At 45.3% G+C, this 19,567-nt stretch overlaps 1 protein-coding gene across 2 annotated transcripts in view; it reads right to left on the reverse strand.

The window, feature by feature from the left end:
* Nucleotides 1–19,567, reverse strand: part of TTC38 (tetratricopeptide repeat domain 38) — a 31,604-nt gene that overhangs the window by 2,122 nt on the left and 9,915 nt on the right. For both annotated transcript variants that reach the window (XM_056517417.1, XM_056517416.1), the window contains 9 exons: nucleotides 17,965–18,138; nucleotides 17,137–17,212; nucleotides 15,708–15,827; nucleotides 13,445–13,504; nucleotides 9,196–9,234; nucleotides 8,806–8,887; nucleotides 8,309–8,474; nucleotides 4,668–4,827; nucleotides 2,799–2,872 (listed from right to left, as the gene is read on the reverse strand). In XM_056517417.1, coding sequence (XP_056373392.1) covers nucleotides 2,799–2,872; nucleotides 4,668–4,827; nucleotides 8,309–8,474; nucleotides 8,806–8,887; nucleotides 9,196–9,234; nucleotides 13,445–13,504; nucleotides 15,708–15,827; nucleotides 17,137–17,212; nucleotides 17,965–18,138 — 951 coding nt within the window. The remainder of the gene's footprint in view (nucleotides 1–2,798; nucleotides 2,873–4,667; nucleotides 4,828–8,308; nucleotides 8,475–8,805; nucleotides 8,888–9,195; nucleotides 9,235–13,444; nucleotides 13,505–15,707; nucleotides 15,828–17,136; nucleotides 17,213–17,964; nucleotides 18,139–19,567) is intronic.

Below are 19,567 nucleotides of genomic sequence, written 5' to 3' on the forward strand. Positions count from 1 at the left end.
AGAGATAGCAGCAGCAGTATACAGATAGAGCTGGAGGGGAGGTGTATAACTACTATATATCCTGATCCCATAGAGATAGCATTAGTATTGAGATAAAGCTGGATGGAAGGTGTATAACTACTATATATTGTGATCCCATAGAGGTAGCAGCAGTATATAGATAGAGCTGGAGGGGAGGTGTATAACTACTATATATCCTGATCCCATAGAGATAGCAGCAGTATTCAGATAGAGCTGGAGGGAAGGTGTATAACTACTATATATTGTGATCCCATAGAGGTAGCAGCAGTATATAGATAGAGCTGGAGGGGAGATGTATAACTACTATATATCCTGATCCAATAGAGATAGCAGCAGTATACAGTTAGAGCTGGAGGAGAGGTGTATAACTACTATATATTGTGATCCAATAGAGATAGCAGCAGTATACAGATAGAGCTGGAGGGGAGGTGTATAACTACTATATATCCTGATCCAATAGAGATAGCAGCAGTATACAGTTAGAGCTGGAGGGAAGGTGTATAACTACTATATATTGTGATCCCATAGAGGTAGCAGCAGCAGTATACAGATAGAGCTGGAGGGAAGGTTTATAACTGCTATATATTGTGATCCCATAGAGATAGCAGCAGTATACAGATAGAGCTGGAGGGAAGGTGTATAACTACTATATATTGTGATCCCATAGAGGTAGCAGCAGCAGTATACAGATAGAGCTGGAGGGAAGGTGTATAACTGCTATATATTGTGATCCCATAGAGCAGGGCTGGCCTTAGGGGTGAGCGAGCTCTGCGGCCGCACAGGGCGCCATAGCAACAGGGCCGCCGGGTGGCCGACACAGCTCGCACCAGGTATATGTAATTTGTATTGCCCGACGTGCATTCCGGGCGCTGGGCAGGTAACTTCTTCAGACATTTAGCCCTGCTTCAGGCAAGCAGCGCTAAATGCCAGTGTAATGAAGAAAACTGTGCATTGTAGTGGAATGTGACCCTCCGCACAGGGACACAGTTTTCTGCTTTGCAGGCCGCTCCCTCTCATTACATTCCCACTACCCTCCCTGAACTGTGTCCCTATGCGGAGGGTCACATTCCGTTTCAGGGCACAGTTTTCTTCATTACACAGGGAGGTTTCACTTACCCCGCCCTCCTCTGCGTCTCTGGTTGGCTGGTGGCCCGAGTCTGAAGAGGGACGTCGCGCATGTGACCTACCTCCGCAGACCCGCACAGGAGGACGTCAGTGACGTCACTCGTCAGGCCGACGCCGGAGAGAAGCGCAGCGGAGGACAGGTAAGTGTGTCTGTGTGGGTGTGTGAGTCCGTGGGGGGGGGGGGGGGGGGGGGAACCTGCTACTACCTAATGTGGGGAACCTGCTTCTACCTAATGTGGGGAACCTGCTTGCACCTAATGTGGGGAACTATACTGCACCTAGTGTGGGGGAACTATACTGCACCTAATGTGGGGGAACTATACTGCACCTAACGTGGGGGAACTATACTGCACCTAATGTGGGGGAACTATACTGCACCTAGTGTGGGGGAACTATACTGCACCTAGTGTGGGGGAACTATACTGCACCTGATGTGGCGGAACTATACTGCACCTAGTGTGGGGGAACTATACTGCACCTAATGTGGGGGGACTGTACTGCACCTAATGTGGGGGAACATACTGCACCTAATGTGGGGAACTATACTGCCAACCTAATGTGGGGGAACTGTACTGCCAACCTAATGTGGGGGAACTATACTGCACCTAATGTGGGGGAACTATACTGCACCTAATGTGGGGGAACTATACTGCACCTAATGTGGGGGGACTATACTGCACCTAATGTGGGGGAACTATACTGCACCTAATGTGGGGAGAACTATACTGCACCTAATGTGGAGAGCTATGCTGCACCTAATGTGGGGGAACTATACTGCATCTGATTAAGGGGAGCAGGGGACTGGTGAAGGGGGACATGGGACTGATTAAGGGGGCAGGGGACTTATTAGATATAAAAATATTTGTCACAAATATTTTTCTCCTCTTTGTGTACGTTTATGGGGGGGGCGCCACAAGGTTAGCTTGCACAGGGCGCCTGAACACCTAAGGCCGGCCCTGCCATAGAGGTAGCAGCAGTATACAGAGAGCACGAGGGGGTGTATAACTACTATATATCCTGAGCATATAGAATTAGCAGCAGTATACAGACAGAGCTGCAGGGGAGCTGTATGATTAAAAATATATATATGTACATATATTGATCCCATAGAGATAGCAGCAGCAGTATACAGATAGAGCTGGGGGGAGGTGTATAACTGCTATATATCCTGATCCCATAGAGATAGCAGCAGCAGTATACAGAGTTGGAGGGGAGGTGTAAAACTACTATATATATCCTGATACCATAGAGATAGCAGCAATATACAGACAGAGCTGAGAAGGGGGGCTGTCTGGGAGCTGCTAGGAGGGGATCTAGTATGTAATTATGTCATCCTGTATTTCATGGAAAGTTGGAAGAACCCAGAACCACTTCCTCCGACTCCTTAAGCGCTGAGATTTTCTGTGGGTCAGACTGGCGGTCACATGACCAAGTTACCGTAATGAAACGCATGGATGCAGCTGTGCTGGAATAAAACAATTGGTGCTGTAATACTAGTGAAAGTGAGTGCAATGATATGGGCAAAAGAAACGGAGTGCTTCTTTAAGGATTTTAATTTCTGCACTTATGAGGCATGGAGGACTATTGGGTGTAATTGCACCTATCGGTTCCTCTATATTAGGACATGAAGGAACAGACTGAGATTCTTTTACCTGGCTAATGTCTGATGGGATTTTTTATTACTGTTCACCGCAGCTCGGATGAGAACTTGGTTGAAGAGATCTCTCTGGAAAACAGACGATGGGATAATTTCACATAAACACATGATGGCGCTCTTTTGTAAACTGCACTCCCCTCCTTAACCCCTTAAGGACCAAGCCCATTTTGACCTTAAAGGAGTACTCCACTGCCACAGAGTACGGGCTGCGGGGGTCGTGACATCACACCACGCCCCCTCAATGCAAGTCTATGGGAGGGGGCGTGACATCCGTCACGCCCCCTCCCATAGACTTGCATTGAGGGGGTGTGACATCACGAGGGGCGTGGCTATGGCATCACGACCCCCACACCTAGCATTCTGAACTAAACGTTCCGGACGCTGCGTGACCAGTTGTCCGTTGTAATGACATCACTCATTTTGCCATAAAATGTATGGCGCAACCAAAAGAATACCATTTGTGTGGGGAAATTAAAAAGAAAACCGCAATTTTGCTAATTGTGGAAGGTTTTGTTTTCACTCCGTACAATTTACGGTAAAAATGACGTGTTCTTTATTATTTGGGTCAATATGATTGAAATGATACCCATGTGTATACAGTATTATCTTTTCTATTGTTGCGCTTAAAAAAAAAATAAATAAATCGCTAACTTTTTAACCAAATTAGTATGTTTAAAATCTTTCTATTTTGATGAGCTTTAACTTTTTCATTTTTCCGTATATGTGGCGGTATGAGGGCTGATTTTTTGCGCCATGATCTGTACTTTTTATTGATACCACATTTGTGTATATAACATTTTTATCAAAAAAATTTTATCATTTTTTTTTTTTAAATGTGACAGAATCAATTTGGCGTTTTATTTATTTATTTTTTTACGTTCACACTGTTCACCGTACGGGATCAGTAACATTATATTTTAATTGTTCGAACATTTATGCACGCTGCGATACCAAATATGTGTATTAATTTTTTTTTATACACTTTATTGGGGTAAAATGGAGGAAAAAAGGACATTTTACATTTTTATTGGGGGAGGGGGATTTTTCTAAAGAAAATGTTACTTTTTTTATATTTTTTTACTTTCTTTACTTTCATTTTTACACTTTTTATGTCACCATAGGGGACTATTCATAGCAATCATTAGATTGCTAATACTATTCAGTGCTATGCATAGGACATAGCACTGATCAGTGTTATCGATCATCTTCTGCTCGATCTCAGACCAGAGCAGAAGAACCCGGGAGATGCCCGGAGCCAGGTGAGGGGACCTCCGGCCGCCATCCTCGCGGCAGCGCTGCGGGCAATCCGATCATCAATTTAAAGTACCACACTGCCGCAGATGCGGTGATCTGTATTGATAATGGCATCTGAGGGGTTAATGGCGGACATCCGCACGATCGCGGATGTCTGCTATTACCGGCAGGTCCCTGGCTGCGGATAGCAGCCGGGACCTGCCACGTTACGGTGCTCGCGGTCATGGCGGAGCATAAATGTACGCCATGGTGCGTTAAGTACCACGGCACCATGACGTACATTTATGTCCGTTGGTCCTTAAGGGGTTAAAGGGGTAGTCCCATGCACCAGCCTTCTGAAAATCTGATGCAGAAGGCTTGGAGCTGCGGTCGCGACGTGACGGCCACCTGCCCTTGTGTCGTCCCGGCACACCCCCTCCATTGATGTCTATGGGAGGGGTCATCACGCCCCCTCCCATAGACATCAGTAGAGGGGGTGTGGTCGTGACATTGCAGCCGCTGCTCCAATGTATAACCTGTATCCACTAAGCTCTTAAGCTCCCCCTAGTGGTTACTGCCATCAGCCAAAATCTTTTAATTACAGGGGATTTGGCTATATTATAGCCATTACCTGAGCATGACTTCCTCCTATGTCCACTATCTTGTACCGAATCGGGGTCATCAGTTCCACCACTTTGTCATAGTTCCCGCTGTCAAACTCTACAAGGGCCTGGCATAGTGGGAGGCCAATGTCTCGGATCAGGGAGTGCTGGTAGTTTTCACCTGGAGATCTGGAGATATAAAATCCACAATGCACCAATTGCACCTTTTATTATTATTAGACATTTATCTGAGGGGGGCGGAGCTTGCCGCAAGCACAGAAGGACGCATGGACCTAGTGCTCCTCCTAAGGCTGTGTTCACATCATGATTTATAATACGCTTGACGTGTATGTTAGAAACGTATATATAAAAATTGTGTGTGTGTTTTTACATCCGTTTTAATGTTTATGCGTTTATCCTCTTAAGGATGCAGGGCGTACCTGTATGCCCTACGCCTGGACCCGGTCTGTAACGCGGGGTCATGCCGTGACATAGCGGGTCAGTCCCGGCGTCATAGCGGGTCAGTCCTGGCGTCATAGCGGGTCGGTCCCGGCAGCTAATGAAAGTCAGGACCCTGGGCTAATAGCGTGCAGCACCGATCGTTGTGCCGTGCGCTATTAACCCTTTTAGACGCAGCGTTCAAAGTTGATCGCCACCTCTAAAGTAACAAAAATACACTCCTGGCAGCTCAGTCGGGTTGATCAGGACCATTGCGGTGAAATCGCAATGTCCCGATCAGCTAGAACGCATGCGGAGGGTCCGTTATCAGCCTCCGGCACATCCGATCGGCCATTGATAGCTCCAAGGCTGAAATCCAGGCTTGAGCAATCGACCGCCGATAACACTGATCATTGCCACGTTAATGCATGGCAGTGATCTGTGTAGAAGATCAATATGTGCAATGTTATAGCCACTAGAGAATCACCCCCCTTTTCCCATAAAAAAAAATAAAATAAAAACTGTGTAAATAAAAATAAACATATGTGGTATCGCCGGGTGCGGAAATGTCTGATAAAAATATATAATCATGGTGCAAAAAATTATATATAAGTAGGGTATCATTTTAATAGTATGGCCCTACAGAATAAAGAGAAGGTGTAATTTTTGCTGAAAAATGCACTGAGTAGAAACGGAAGCCCCAAAAGTTACAAAATGGCGTTTTTTCTTCAATTTGATCACACAATTTTTTTTGTTTCGTGTGGATTTTTGGGTTAAACGAATAATGTCACTGCAAAGTAGAATTGGTGGTGCAAAAAAATAAGCCATCAAATGGAATTTTAGGTGCAAAATTGAAAGGGTTATGATTTTTAAAAGGTGAGGAGGAAAAATGAAGGTGCACAGCAGAGGTGAGTTATCATGTTAGGGTCCCATCTGATATGAGGCCACCTCCACGTGGTGGATGGGGGGGGACACATTTTGATCAAAAAGTGCGCTAAGGGCCTCCATTTTTTGACCAAGAGTGCTGTTGCAATTTTCTTTTTTGCACAAATGAAAAACCCCTTAAGGGGTTAAAAAACATACGTACAACATATTCAATATTTTGTATATATTTTATGGTTCTTCGTAAGGACAAAACGTGATGTGAACACAGCCTGAGGGAACATCTACAGGCCGGTCAACTGAAGAATAAGGGGCACCCTTGCCCAGAAAGACATCCACACAGCCGCCCAAAACCCTCCAGACTTCTTTGGTCCCTCTACTGTCCTCCTAGACATTTATCTGGTCAATAGCTAGAGCTGGATCCATAAGTCGGCCATCTTTTGGGGATGTAGCCCACCAACCGTAGACTCATTGCTCTATAGATCAGCACATACACCCCCAGTCTGAATAAATGGGCCTGGCCAGATTCAATAAAACAGTCATGGCCGTAAATGTTGGCACCCCTGAAATTTTTCTAGAAAATGAAGTATTTCTCACAGAAAGGATTGCAGTAACACATGTTTTGCTATACACATGTTTATTCCCTTTGTGTGTATTGGAACTAAACCAAAAAAGGGAGGAAAAAAAGCAAATTGGACATAATGTCACCAAACTTCAAAAACTAGGCTGGACAGAATTATTGGCACCCTTAACTTAATATTTGGTTGCACACCCTTTGGAAAAAATAACTGAAATCAGTCACTTCCTATAACCATCAATAAGCTTCTTACACCTCTCAGCCGGAATGTTGGACCACTCTTCCTTTACAAACTGCTCCCGGTCTCTCTTATTGGAACGCGCCTTTTCCCAACAGCAATTTTAAGATCTCTCCACAGGTGATCAATGGGATTTAGATCTGGACTCATTGCTGCCACTTCAGAACTCTCCAGCGCTTTGTTGCCATCCATTTCTGGGGCTTTTTGACGCATGTTTGGGGTCATTGTCCTGCTGGAAGACCCAAGATCTCGGACGCAAACCCAGCTTTCTGACACTGGGCTGTACAGTGCGACCCAAAATCCATTGGTAATCCTCAGATTTCATGATGCCTTGTACACATTCAAGGCCCCCAGTGCCAGAGGCAGCAAAACAACCCAAAACATCATTGATCCTCCACCATATTTCACTGTAGGTACTGTGTTCTTTTCTTTGTAGGCCTCTTTCCGTTTTCGGTAAACAGTAGAATGATGTGCTTTACCAAAAAGCTCTATCTTGGTCTCATCTGTCCACAAGATGTTTTCCCAGAAGGATTTTGGTTACTCAAGTTCATTTTGGCAAAATGTAGTCTTGTTTTTTTATGTCTCTGTGTCAGCAGTGGGGTCCTCCTGGGTCTCCTCCATAGTGGGGTCCTCCTGGGTCTCCTCCATAGTGGGGTCCTCCTGGGTCTCCTCCATAGTGGGATCCTCCTGGGTCTCCTCCATAGTGGGATCCTCCTGGGTCTCCTCCATAGTGGGATCCTCCTGGGTCTCCTCCATAGTGGGATCCTCCTGGGTCTCCTCCATAGTGGGGTCCTCCTGGGTCTCCTCCATAGCATTTCATTTCATCTTAATGTCGATGGATAGTTCGTGCTGACACTGATGCTCCCTGAGCCTGCAGGACAGCCTGAATATCTTTGGAATTTGTTTGGGGCTGCTTATTCACCATCTGGACTATCCTGCGTTGACACCTTTCATCAATTTTTCTCTTCCGTCCACACCCAGGGAGATTAGCTACAGTGCCATGGGTTGCAAACTTCTTGATAATGTTGCGCTCTGTGGACAAAGGCAAATCTAGATCTCTGGAGATGGACTTGTAACCTTGAGATTGTTGATATTTTTCCACAATTTTGGTTCTCAAGTCCTCAGACAGTTCTCTTCTCCTCTTTCTGTTGTCAATGCTTAGTGTGGCACACACAGACACACAATGCAAAGACGAAGTGAACTTCTCTCATTTTTATCTGCTTTCAGGTGTGATTTTTATATTGCCCACACCTGTTACTTGCCCCAGGTGAGTTTAAAGGAACATCACATGCTTGAAACAATCTTATTTTTCCACAATTTTGAAAGGGTGCCAATAATTTTGTCCAGACCATTTTTGGTGTTTGGTGACATTATGTCCAATTTGCTTTTTTTCCCCCCTTTTTTGGCTTAGTTCCAATACACACAAAGGGAATAAACATGTGTATAGCAAAACATAACTTAATTTTCCAGCAAAATTTCACAAGTGCCAACATTTACAGCCATGACTGTAGGTAAATCACTTTCTTGTTCCTTACTTAGTAAGTTCCTTCAGAGTCCGGAGCAGCTGAGTTGTCGTCTTGTGATCTTTGGAGCCCAAGGAGGACATTAGGAAGTGAAGATCGTTGAAGACCAGGAGGTGATCGTCCGTGTGTTTTTTGGTAACCTTGACAAGATTGTCCCATCGTTTTCCAACATCTACTCCTAGTCGGGAGAAGAAAGGGAATTCGTTACCTCCCAACTGTTGACCGTTGACAGTGGCGTTGCTAGGGCTGGTGTCACCCGGTGCGGAAGAAAATGGTGTCACCCCCAACATAACACCGCCCCCTGCGCAGTAATTTATTTTTAGCCATATAACACTAAAGAATAACTATATTGAAATAAATCACACTGCTGTACCCCCTTATTATACCCTAATCATAGCCCCCCCCCCTCCGAGCCTACTAAGGCATGATGGGAGTTATAGTCGCAGTTCGTAATAAGACATGTGATCGACTATTCCGGCCAAGTGTATTTTAGCGGGTACGGATCCCACCTTCCATCTGAAGCCGATGCAGCAGAGACGAATTGTCGACCACATCCAGCATGCTTCCGCTCGAAAAACATTTGGGTGCGATCTGTGGACGATGAGAGTATTAGTTCTGCATGAAGTATCAGTTTGCTGCCCAAGACTCGTATCTTAAAACACAACACCCTCGTTCAGTGTTCCCCGACCGGCATGCCTCCAGCTGTTGCAAAACTACAACTCCCAGCATGCCCGGACAGCCAAAGGCTGTCCGGGCATGCTGGGAGTTGTAGTTTTGCAACAGCTGGAGGCACACTGGTTGGGAAACACTGAGCTAGCTTCTCATAACTACACCCCTGAGCAGATCCATTGTATAAGGACTGTGAACTCCACCCCCCCACAATTATTTGCTGTACTTACATATTGATCATACAGGGTCAGGGCCGCCTCATATTCCCCCTAGAATAGGTAAAAACATTTTTAATTAAATCACAGAATAACTTGTACTTGAGGTGAAAAGTATGAGACAGAGAAGTGTTGTCGTACTCTTAAAGCAGTTGTTTGCAACCCATGGGACGCCCACCATCATTGGGTACTTAGCAGTTCTCCTTTGGGTACCCAAAAAAAAAAAGTAGTGTCAACCACAGTCACTGCATCTGCTGCTATTAGCCGACATCACTCCCCCGAGGAATGGAGCAGGATGATAGCAGAGGAGAAGCGCAGGCACCAGGCTGGTGTTGATGGTAAGTACATAGAAGTGGGTCCCCCAACCGGTGGAGCACAAAAGTGGGACAGTATGGGGGGGCCTTAAACTATATGGAGACAGTGTGAGGGCCTAAAACTATGTGGGGGCCTATAACTATATTGGGGCACAGAAGGGGGTCTAAAACTGTATCGGGGCAGTGTGGGGGCCTACAACTATATGGGGGGCAGTGTGGGGGCCTACAACTATATGGGGGGCAGTGTGGGGGCCTACAACTATATGGGGGCAGTGTGGGGGCCTACAACTATATGGGGGCAGTGTGGGGGCCTACAACTATATGGGGGCAGTGTGGGGGCCTACAACTATATGGGGGCACAGAGGGGGCCTACAACTGTATGGGGGCCTATAACTATATTGGAAAAAATAGGTGATGGGGGGCTCAATCTATACAATACTTAGCATGGGTGCTCTACAAGTGTGCAAAAACCACTATAATCCAAAAGAAGCAAACAGACCGCAGACTATATTAGAGAGCACACCAATAATTTATAATAATTCCATAATTTTATTAAAGGGTACCTCTCATCAAAAAAACTTTTGATATATTATAGATTAATGTATGCAGAATAGCTTTACAATTGAATGTTATTAAAAAATATGCTTCTTTCTATTTAATTTTCCACTTTGAAGAAATGACCACTAGGGGTCTCCCTACCAGTCCTGGCAGCAAGCATTTCAGACTCGTGCTGGAGTCCTAAACACTACGAGCTGCCAGTCTGCTTTGTTCACAAAGGAGAACACTCAGAGCTGCCAGCCTGCTTTGTTCACAGCCTGTTTGGCTGTGAACAAAGCAGGCTGGCAGCTCTGAGTGTTTAGGACTCCAGCATGAGTCAGAAATGCTTGCTGACAGGACTGATCGGGAAAAATACAATAGAAAGAATCATATTTTTCATTATCATGCTATTGGAAAGTTATTCAACATTCATTAATCTAAAATATATCAAAAGTTTATTTGATGAGAGGTACACTTTAAGTACAAAAAAGAAAAAAGCACATACAAATGTAATACATATACAAAATAGTGGACAAAGCTCTAAAACCAATTAAAAAGGCTCATTGGGAGCCACAACACAGTCCTAGCAAGGGGCCATGAACCCCCTAAACTAGTGGACGGTGGCTTACTAGTTTAGGGGGTTCATGGCCCCTTGCTAGGACTGTGTTGTGGCTCCCAATGAGCCTTTTTAATTGGTTTTAGAGCTTTGTCCACTATTTTGTATATGTATTACATTTATATGTGCTTTTTTCTTTTTTGTACTTAATAAAATTATGGAATTCTTATAAATTATTGGTGTGCTCTCTAATATAGTGTGCGGTCTGTTTGCTTCTTTTGGATTATAACTATATTGGGGCACAGAAGGGGGTCTACAACTGTATCGGGGCAGCGTGGGAGACTACAACTATATGGGAGCAGTGTGGGGCCTACAACTATTTGGGGGCAGTGTGGGAGACTACAACTATATGGGGGCAGTGTGGGGGCCTACAACTATATGGGAGCAGTGTGGGGCCTACAACTATTTGGGGGCAGTGTGGGGGCCTACAACTATATGGGGGCAGTGTGGGGGCCTACAACTATATGGGGGCAGTGTGGGGGCCTACAACTATATGGGGGCAGTGATGGGGGCCTACAACTATATGGGGGCAGTGATGGGGCCTACAAATATATGGGGGCAGTGTGGGGGCCTACAACTATATTGGGGCACAGAAGGGGGTCTACAACTGTATTGGGGCAGCGTGGGAGACTACAACAATATGGGGGCAGTGTGGGGGCCTACAACTATATGGGGGCAGTGTGGGGGCCTACAACTATATGGGGGCAGTGATGGGGCCTACAACTATATGGGGGCAGTGATGGGGGCCTACAACTATATGGGGGCAGTGATGGGGCCTACAACTATATGGGGGCAGTGTGGGGGCCTACAACTATATGGGGGCACAGAAGGGGGTCTACAACTGTATTGGGGCAGCATGGGAGACTACAACAATATGGGAGCAGTGTGGGGGCCTACAACTATATGGGGGCAGTGTGGGGGCCTACAACTATATGGGGGCAGTGATGGGGCCTACAAATATATGGGGGCAGTGTGGGGGCCTACAACTATATTGGGGCACAGAAGGGGGTCTACAACTGTATTGGGGCAGCGTGGGAGACTACAACAATATGGGGGCAGTGTGGGGGCCTACAACTATATGGGGGCAGTGATGGGGCCTACAACTATATGGGGGCCTACAACTATATGGGGGCAGTGATGGGGCCTACAACTATATGGGGGCAGTGTGGGGGCCTACAACTATATGGGGGCACAGAAGGGGGTCTACAACTGTATTGGGGCAGCGTGGGAGACTACAACAATATGGGAGCAGTGTGGGGGCCTACAACTATATGGGAGCAGTGTGGGGGCCTACAACTATATGGGGGCACAGAGGGGGCCTACAACTATATGGAGGCAGTGTGGGGGCCTACAACTATATGGGGGAACAGAGGGGGCCTCCAACAATAGGGGGGGCATTGTGGGGGCCTACAACTATATGGGGCAGTGTGGAGGCCTACTACTATATGGGGGCACAGAGGGGGCCTACAACTATATGGGAGTCTATAACTATTGAGGCAGTGTGGGAGACTACAACTATATATGGGGCAGTGTGGGGGCCTACAACTATATGGGGGCAGTATGGGGGGCTAAAACTATTTGGGCGTTACAGAGGGGGCCTTAGTGCTATATGGGGCACAGAGGGGGCTTAGAACTATATGGAGACAGTGTGTAAGCCTACAACTATATGGGGGTCTCAGAAAGGAGCTACTAATGTATGGGGAAGCCTACTACTATATGGGGGCACAGAGGGGGCCTAACTACTATATGAGGGCACAAAACAGGAATTATTACTGTGTAGGGCAATACACATGGGGAGTTTGTGCTGGAAAAAATAAGCCTAAAATGTTTGTCTGACAGGTTCTATGGAGACAAGTCTAGGCCGGGAGAAATCTTAATGGCCGTCTAGGCCGGAGAGTGACGAAAAGAAAAACTGAACGACTCCGATCCCAGAAAACATCACCTGTGAGTCAGGGGGCCTGAGGAGAGGATATGGAGTGATGAAAAGCATAAACATTTAAAACCTATATTAATAATAAACATTTCGCTAATAAGGGGGAGATATGATTTTTGGAAATTGGCTGCCAAGGGGTATATGGCAAGAAAAAATGTCATGTGTGAATGTGGTAAATCAGTTTCACAATATAGGTTCATAGCATTAAAGTGTACCTGTCGTCAAGAAAAACTTTTTATATAATGTAGGTAATACCATTATATGTATATTTGTAATATACATTGATTAAAAATTGTGTATATTTTTGGGTGAAAAAATGCTGTCCCTGCAGCTATTGTCTGTGTGTCTCTATGATGAGTCCAAAAACAGGAAGTGAGGGCGGGACAAGCAGGGATCTGTGCAGGCTCCTAGCATGTCAATCATCCTGATGTATGAGCCAGGAGCATGTTATAGAGCCTCAGTGCACACTGTCCTGCTTTTTCTTAGTGCACAGAGCCCTGCTTGTCCCCCTCACTTCCTGTATTTGGTCTCCTCATAGAGACAAACATGCAATAGCTGCAGGGACAAAAATATACAAATTTATTAATCAAAGTTTATTACAAACATACATACAATGGTATTATCTACAGTATATAAAAAGTTTTTGTTGACGACAGGTACACTTTAAATTATAAAATTTGTTCTTCCTGTAGCCACCTCTAGGGGGAGCTAATCCTATATGGTTGTATATAGCTGGACACAATATTAGGTGTATAAAGCCGTATGCAGCCTATCTACATAAAAGGTGTTACCCCGAGTTTAAACGTTTTCCCCTATACATTCATGTTCCCAATGATATACAGGAATAATTTAGAACAGTCCAACCTTTTCGATGAAATATAAAGCCCAGTGCCAGTAGACATGACAGGCGATCATGTCACCATCCTGAAAGAAAATACAAGAAAATAAGTCTGAACAGACTTATAAAACTTCATTTTATCAACATTTTTTTATTGCATTTTGGCTGTTTTTGCATGTGATTTGCACAACTGTGGTAAAATATCACAATTTTTGCCACAATGTTCGGAAAATCATGACAAAAACATAAAAACTGCAGTAAGAAATGCAATGTAGGGAGGGGTATACCTACTATATACCCTGATCCCATGGAGATAGCAGCAGCAGTATACAAATAGAGCTGAAGGGGAGCTGTATAACTACTATATACACTTATCCCATGGAGATAGCAGCAGCAGTATACAGATAGAGCTGGAGGGGAGGTGTATAACCTGGGATCAGGATATACAGTGGGGCAAAAAAAGTATTTAGTCAGCCACTAATTGTGCAAGTTCTCCCACTTAAAAAGATGAGAGGCGCCTGTAATGTTCATCATAGGTTATAACCTCAACTATGAGAGACAGAATGAGAAAAAAAATCTATAAAATCACATTGTCTGATTTTTAAAGAATTTATTTGCAAATTATGGTGGAAAATAAGTATTTGGTCAATAACAAAAATTAATCTCAATACTTTGTTATATACCCTTTGTTGGCAATATCAGAGGTCAAGGTTTTCACACACTGTTGCTGGTATTTTGGCCCATTCCTCCATGCAGATCTCCTCTAGAGCAGTGATGTTTTGGGGCTGTCGCTGGGCAACATGGACTTTCAACTCCCTCCAAAGGTTTTCTATGTGGTTGAGATCTGGAGACTGGCTAGGCCGCTCCAGGACCTTGAAATGCTTCTTATGAAGCCACTCCTTTGTTGCCCGGGCGGTGTGTTTGGGATCATTGTCATGCTGAAAGACCCAGCCACGTTTCATCTTCAATGCCCTTGCTGATGGAAGGAGGTTTTCTCTCATAATCTCACGATACATGGCCCCATTCATTCTTTCCTTTACACGGAACAGTCGTCCTGGTCCCTTTGCAGAAAAACAGCCCCAAAGCATGATGTTTCCACCCCCATGCTTCACAGTCGTTATGGTGTTCTTTGGATGCAACTCAGCTTTCTTTCTCCTCCAAACACGACGAGTTGAGTGTTTACCAAAAAGTTCTACTTTGGTTTCATCTGACCATATGACATTCTCCCAATACTCCTCTGGATCATCCAAATGCTCTCTAGCAAACTTCAGACGGGCCCGGACGTGTCCTGGCTTACACAGGGGGACACGTCTGGCACTTCATGATTTGAGTCCCTGGCGGCGTAGTGTGTTACTGATGGTAGCCTTTGTTACTTTGGTCCCAGCTCTCTGCAGGTCATTCACTAGGTCCCCCCATGTGGTTCAGGGATTTTTGCTCACTGTTCTTGAGATCATTTTGACACCATAGGGTGAGATCTTGCGTGGAGCCCCAGATCAAGGGAGATTATCAGTGGTCTTGTATGCCTTTCATTTTCTAATAATTGCTCCCACAGTTGATTTCTTTACACCAAGCTGCTTGCCTGTTGCAGATTTAGTCTTCCCAGCCTGGTGCAGGTCTACAATTTTGTTTCTGGTGTCCTTAGACAGCTCTTTTGTCTTGGCCATATGGAGTTTGGAGTGTGACTGAGGTTGTGGACAGGTGTCTTTTATACTGATAACAAGTTCAAACAGGAGCCATTAATACAGGTAACGAGTGGAGGACAGAGGAGACTCTTAAAGAAGAAGTTACAGGTCTGTGAGAGACAGAAATCTTGCTTGTGTGTAGGTGACCAAATACTTATTTTCCACCATAATTTGCAAATAAATTCTTTAAGAATCAGACAATGTGATTTTATGGATTTTTTTCTCATTCTGTCTCTCATAGTTGAGGTTATACCTATGATGAAAATTACAGCCTCTCATCTTTATAAGTGGGAGAACTTGCACAATATGTGGCTAACTAAATACTTTTTTTTTTGCCTCCACTGTATATCCTGATCCCAAAGAGATAGCAGCAGCATACACATCGTGGTGGGGAGGGGTCTGGAAGCTCGTAGGAGGGATGTGGTAGGTGATGATGTTATCCTGTAGTTCACAAAACTATCACCTGATCACATGACCAGGTTGAAGCAATAGAACACATAGATGCAGTTGTGCAAAAAAAAAAAAAAAAGACCGGAGTCCTTCTCTACATGGGCGCAATGATTTAAATAAATAACCTTCTGATATGTCATGGAGACTGCGCCTTTACCTTCCAATGGTTCTCAGTTTGCTCCATGAAGGTCAGTCCGTCCTCTATAGAGGCCTTCATCTCATATACGTGAGCGATGGTGTGCACCGACCAGCAGTCCTTCTGGTCTACAGCCAGAGCCTGGACAATAAAGGAGAGAATTATATATAAGATGAGGAATACTGTACAGTTTAGGGACATGTGTAATGATCGCACTTGGCCAGGTATGTTACTTTGTGGGCAGTGAGGAGTTACGGGCACTGGACCAATCAGCTGCTGAGGCAGGTTCTTGGTCATCTTGATTCTAGCCTTGCCACATCTGTCTGTAGTTTTGTCTGCATTTGTTGCTGTTTTAGTCTTATGAATTTTTACTTTGGCTCCTACCCTGATCTTTCCTTTACACTGGCTTGTGTCCTGATCTTTCCTTTACCCTGGCTTGTGTCCTGACCTTTCCTTTACCCTGGCTTGTGCCCTGACCTTTCCTTTACCCTGGCTTGTGTCCTGATCTTTCCTTTACCCTGGCTTGTGCCCTGACCTTTCCTTTACCCTGGCTTGTGTCCTGATCTTTCCTTTACCCTGGCTTGTGCCCTGACCTTTCCTTTACCCTGGCTTGTGTCCTGACCTTTCCTTTACCCTGGCTTGTGTCCTGACCTTTCCTTTACCCTGGATTGTACCCTGACCTTTCCTTTACTCTTGCTTGTATCCTGACCTTTCCTTTACCCTGGCTTGTGTCCTGACCTTTCCTTTACCCTGGCCTGTACCCTGTCCTTTCCTTTACCCTGGATTGTACCCTGACCTTTCCTTTCTCCTGGCTTGTGTCCTGACCTTTCCTTTACCCTGGCCTGTACCCTGTCCTTTCCTTTACCCTGGCTTGTGTCCTGACCTTACCTTTACCCTGGATTGTACCCTGACCTTTCCTTTACCCTGGATTGTACCCTGACCTTTCCTTTACTCTTGCTTGTATCCTGACCTATGTTCTGCGTGTGTCTGACCCATTGCTTTTCCTGCTTTGCCACTTGCTCTGTGTGTTTGTACCTCAGCTTTTTCTTTTTTGAGCCTGTATCCTAAACCTGTATTCTAACCTGTTTCCGGTTACCTGTATCCTGTTTGTTAGTATGTTGTATACCTGCCGGTCTATCTTCCTGATTCCCTGTTTGTCAGTACTCCTGATTAACCCTTCATGTCTTGAACCGTTCCCTGACTTTCACTGTTTTGTTTGTTGATTTGACTTGTGACGCCCCTGCACTTTAGTCCTGCACAGTAACCCCCCCCAGGAGATATTCTGGCAGGAGGAATTTCTACAATAAAAATTCTGCAGTGGAAATTTTGCAGTGTGAACTAGGCCTTAGTCCCTGAGCCAGTTTGAGGCAGAGTGCTCCTCTAAATACCCCTAATTATTTTTTCTGGGGTTCCACAACCTCATAAAGGGTCCGTATTAAGGTTGCTTTACCTCTTTGGCCACTTTCAGGGCTTGATCATAAAAGTTGGTTTCGAGCAGCCCGAATGAGTACATGCCTTTCACATAACTACGAGAGAGAAACAAGAAAAGTCCTTTAATCTAGCGTCTGATAATCCAGACAATACATCAATGTTTCTCAACCAGGGAGCCTAAAAAATAAAATAAAAAGGTATTGTATGGTATTGCAGCTCAGTTCCATTGAAGCACATGGAGCAAAGTTGTAATACCACACACAACCTGAAGACACTTGTGGCGCTGTTTCTTGGCCAAAAGCAGTTTGGTTTTCTAATCATGGGTAATGTTTATGGGGGAGATTTATCAAAACCTGTCCCATATCAACCTATCAGCTCGTTTCTTTCATTTTTAACAAGGCCTCTACAAAATGGAAGAAGCAATCGGATTGGTTGCTATGGGCAACTTTTTCTTTGCACAGGTTTTGATAAATCTCCCCCTATATTCTCTATAGCAGTGGTCTCCAAATCTGTGGACCTCCAGCTGTTTCAAAACTACAACTCCCAGCATGCCTATGGCTGCCCAGGCATGCTGGGACTTGTAGTTTTGCAACAGCTGGAGGCACCCTGGGTGGGAAACACTGCACTACATGATAATTTGGAATTTTACAAGACCAAGGACAGAACAAGGGGCAGTGGTGACCAGTTATTAAAGGGGTACTCCTATCTTGTAGGGATGCGCCACCATTTTTTGATCGGACAGGAAGGGAAGGGGGCAATTTTTTGGGTAATCCCACCAATCAGATGTATGAAAAGGAGCTGTCGATTGTGTTATGTTGTGTCCGCTTGGTCACAAGGAAAATAATACCTGCTTAAAGGAGTACTCTGAGTCCAATATGGAAGCACACGGGCGATGGAATCTCTCATCTGAGTTTGTTGTCCGAGGTAGAAATAGCAGTCGTGAGCAAGTTTTAGAGCCAGCAAATCCAAGGGGTGATCCTGTAAGATCTGCTCCCACATGTCCGATGCCTTTGGAATGTTTCTACGTTTAAAACAGAATATAGGAGCAGCTGAAATAGATCATCACCAGGTGCAGTGATCAAACTCCCCACCCTCTCTGCAACTCCAGAGGATTCATAGGAAATGTAGGCAACATAAGGAAGTCATTTCAGGGATACAATTGCAATCAATATGGCTGAAAAACCCCATGCCTGCTGCCACATCAGCTAAAACAGGTAAGCACAGGGCATACACAAGAACCTCTACATTATTCTCTAATAATAGTGTAATGTCCCAGTACAGAACATGGTTCTGTACTACCCTTAGGCCCTGTCGGGTTGAGTCCCTCAGTGACCTGGGGGCTCTGCTGCAGTGTCTCCCCTGCTGTCATTTATTGTCATAGGATTACAGTCAGTGTACTAATGTATAGCTAGTCTGGTTGGCGCCGGGCCGATAGGCATAGGAGCCACGGACTGTGTGTCAGGGAATGGGTTAATCGGGGGTTAATATTTTTTCCACCTCATCTCCCCCCCCCCCCCCCCTTGTAATTTGAGCAGATAGTGGAGGATAGGAGGAATGCGAGTCACATGGGCCCCTGGGGGCTGGGTCGGCACCCTCCTTGTCATAAGGGGAAGTCCCTCCCCCCCTCAGTTCCATTTTGTCTGACCTGGCCAGGGGAGACAGCTTCTCGCCCTCCCGTACCCTTTTTTGTGTTGTTTTATGTTTTTTCCTTTGTGTTTTTTGCCTTTTGTAATCCCTTTAAAAAAAAAAAAAAAAAATATATATATATATATATATATATATATATATATATATATATATATATATAAAATTTGAAAAATGTAAGACATAAAAAAAAAAAAAAAAAAAAAATAACATGGAATTTTCTATATACTTTATCTTGTTTTCCCAGGGCTGTTTTGGGTGTTTGTTCACTTTTCTTGTTAGTCACAGCTGGCGGTAAAACAAGTTAAAGGGGTATTCCGCCACTAGACATCTTATCCCCTATGCAAAGGATAGGGGATAAGATGTTAGATCGCTGCGGTTCCGCTACTGGGGACCCCGGGGATCGCTGCTTCGGCACCCCGCCATCATTACTGCACAGAGCGAGATCGCTCTGCACGTAATGACGGGCGATACAGGGGCCGGAGCATCGTTACGTCACGGCTCCGCCCCTTGTGACGTCACGGCCCGCCTCCGTCAATACAAGTCTAAGGGAGGGGGCGTGGCGGTCGTCACACCCCCTGCCATAGACTTGCATTAAGGGGACGGGCCGTGATGTCATGAGGGGCGGAGCAATGACGTCACGCTGCTCTGGCCCCTGTATCGCCCGTCATTACGCACAGAGCGAACTCGCTCTGTGCAGTAATGATGGTGGGGTGCCGAAGCAGCGATCCCCGGGGTCCCTAGTAGCGGAACCGCGGCGATCTAACATCTTATCCCCTATCCTTTGGATAGGGGATAAGATGCCA

This window comes from Hyla sarda, chromosome 4 (genome assembly GCF_029499605.1).
Source record: "Hyla sarda isolate aHylSar1 chromosome 4, aHylSar1.hap1, whole genome shotgun sequence".
In the NCBI taxonomy this organism is placed as follows: domain Eukaryota; kingdom Metazoa; phylum Chordata; class Amphibia; order Anura; family Hylidae; genus Hyla; species Hyla sarda.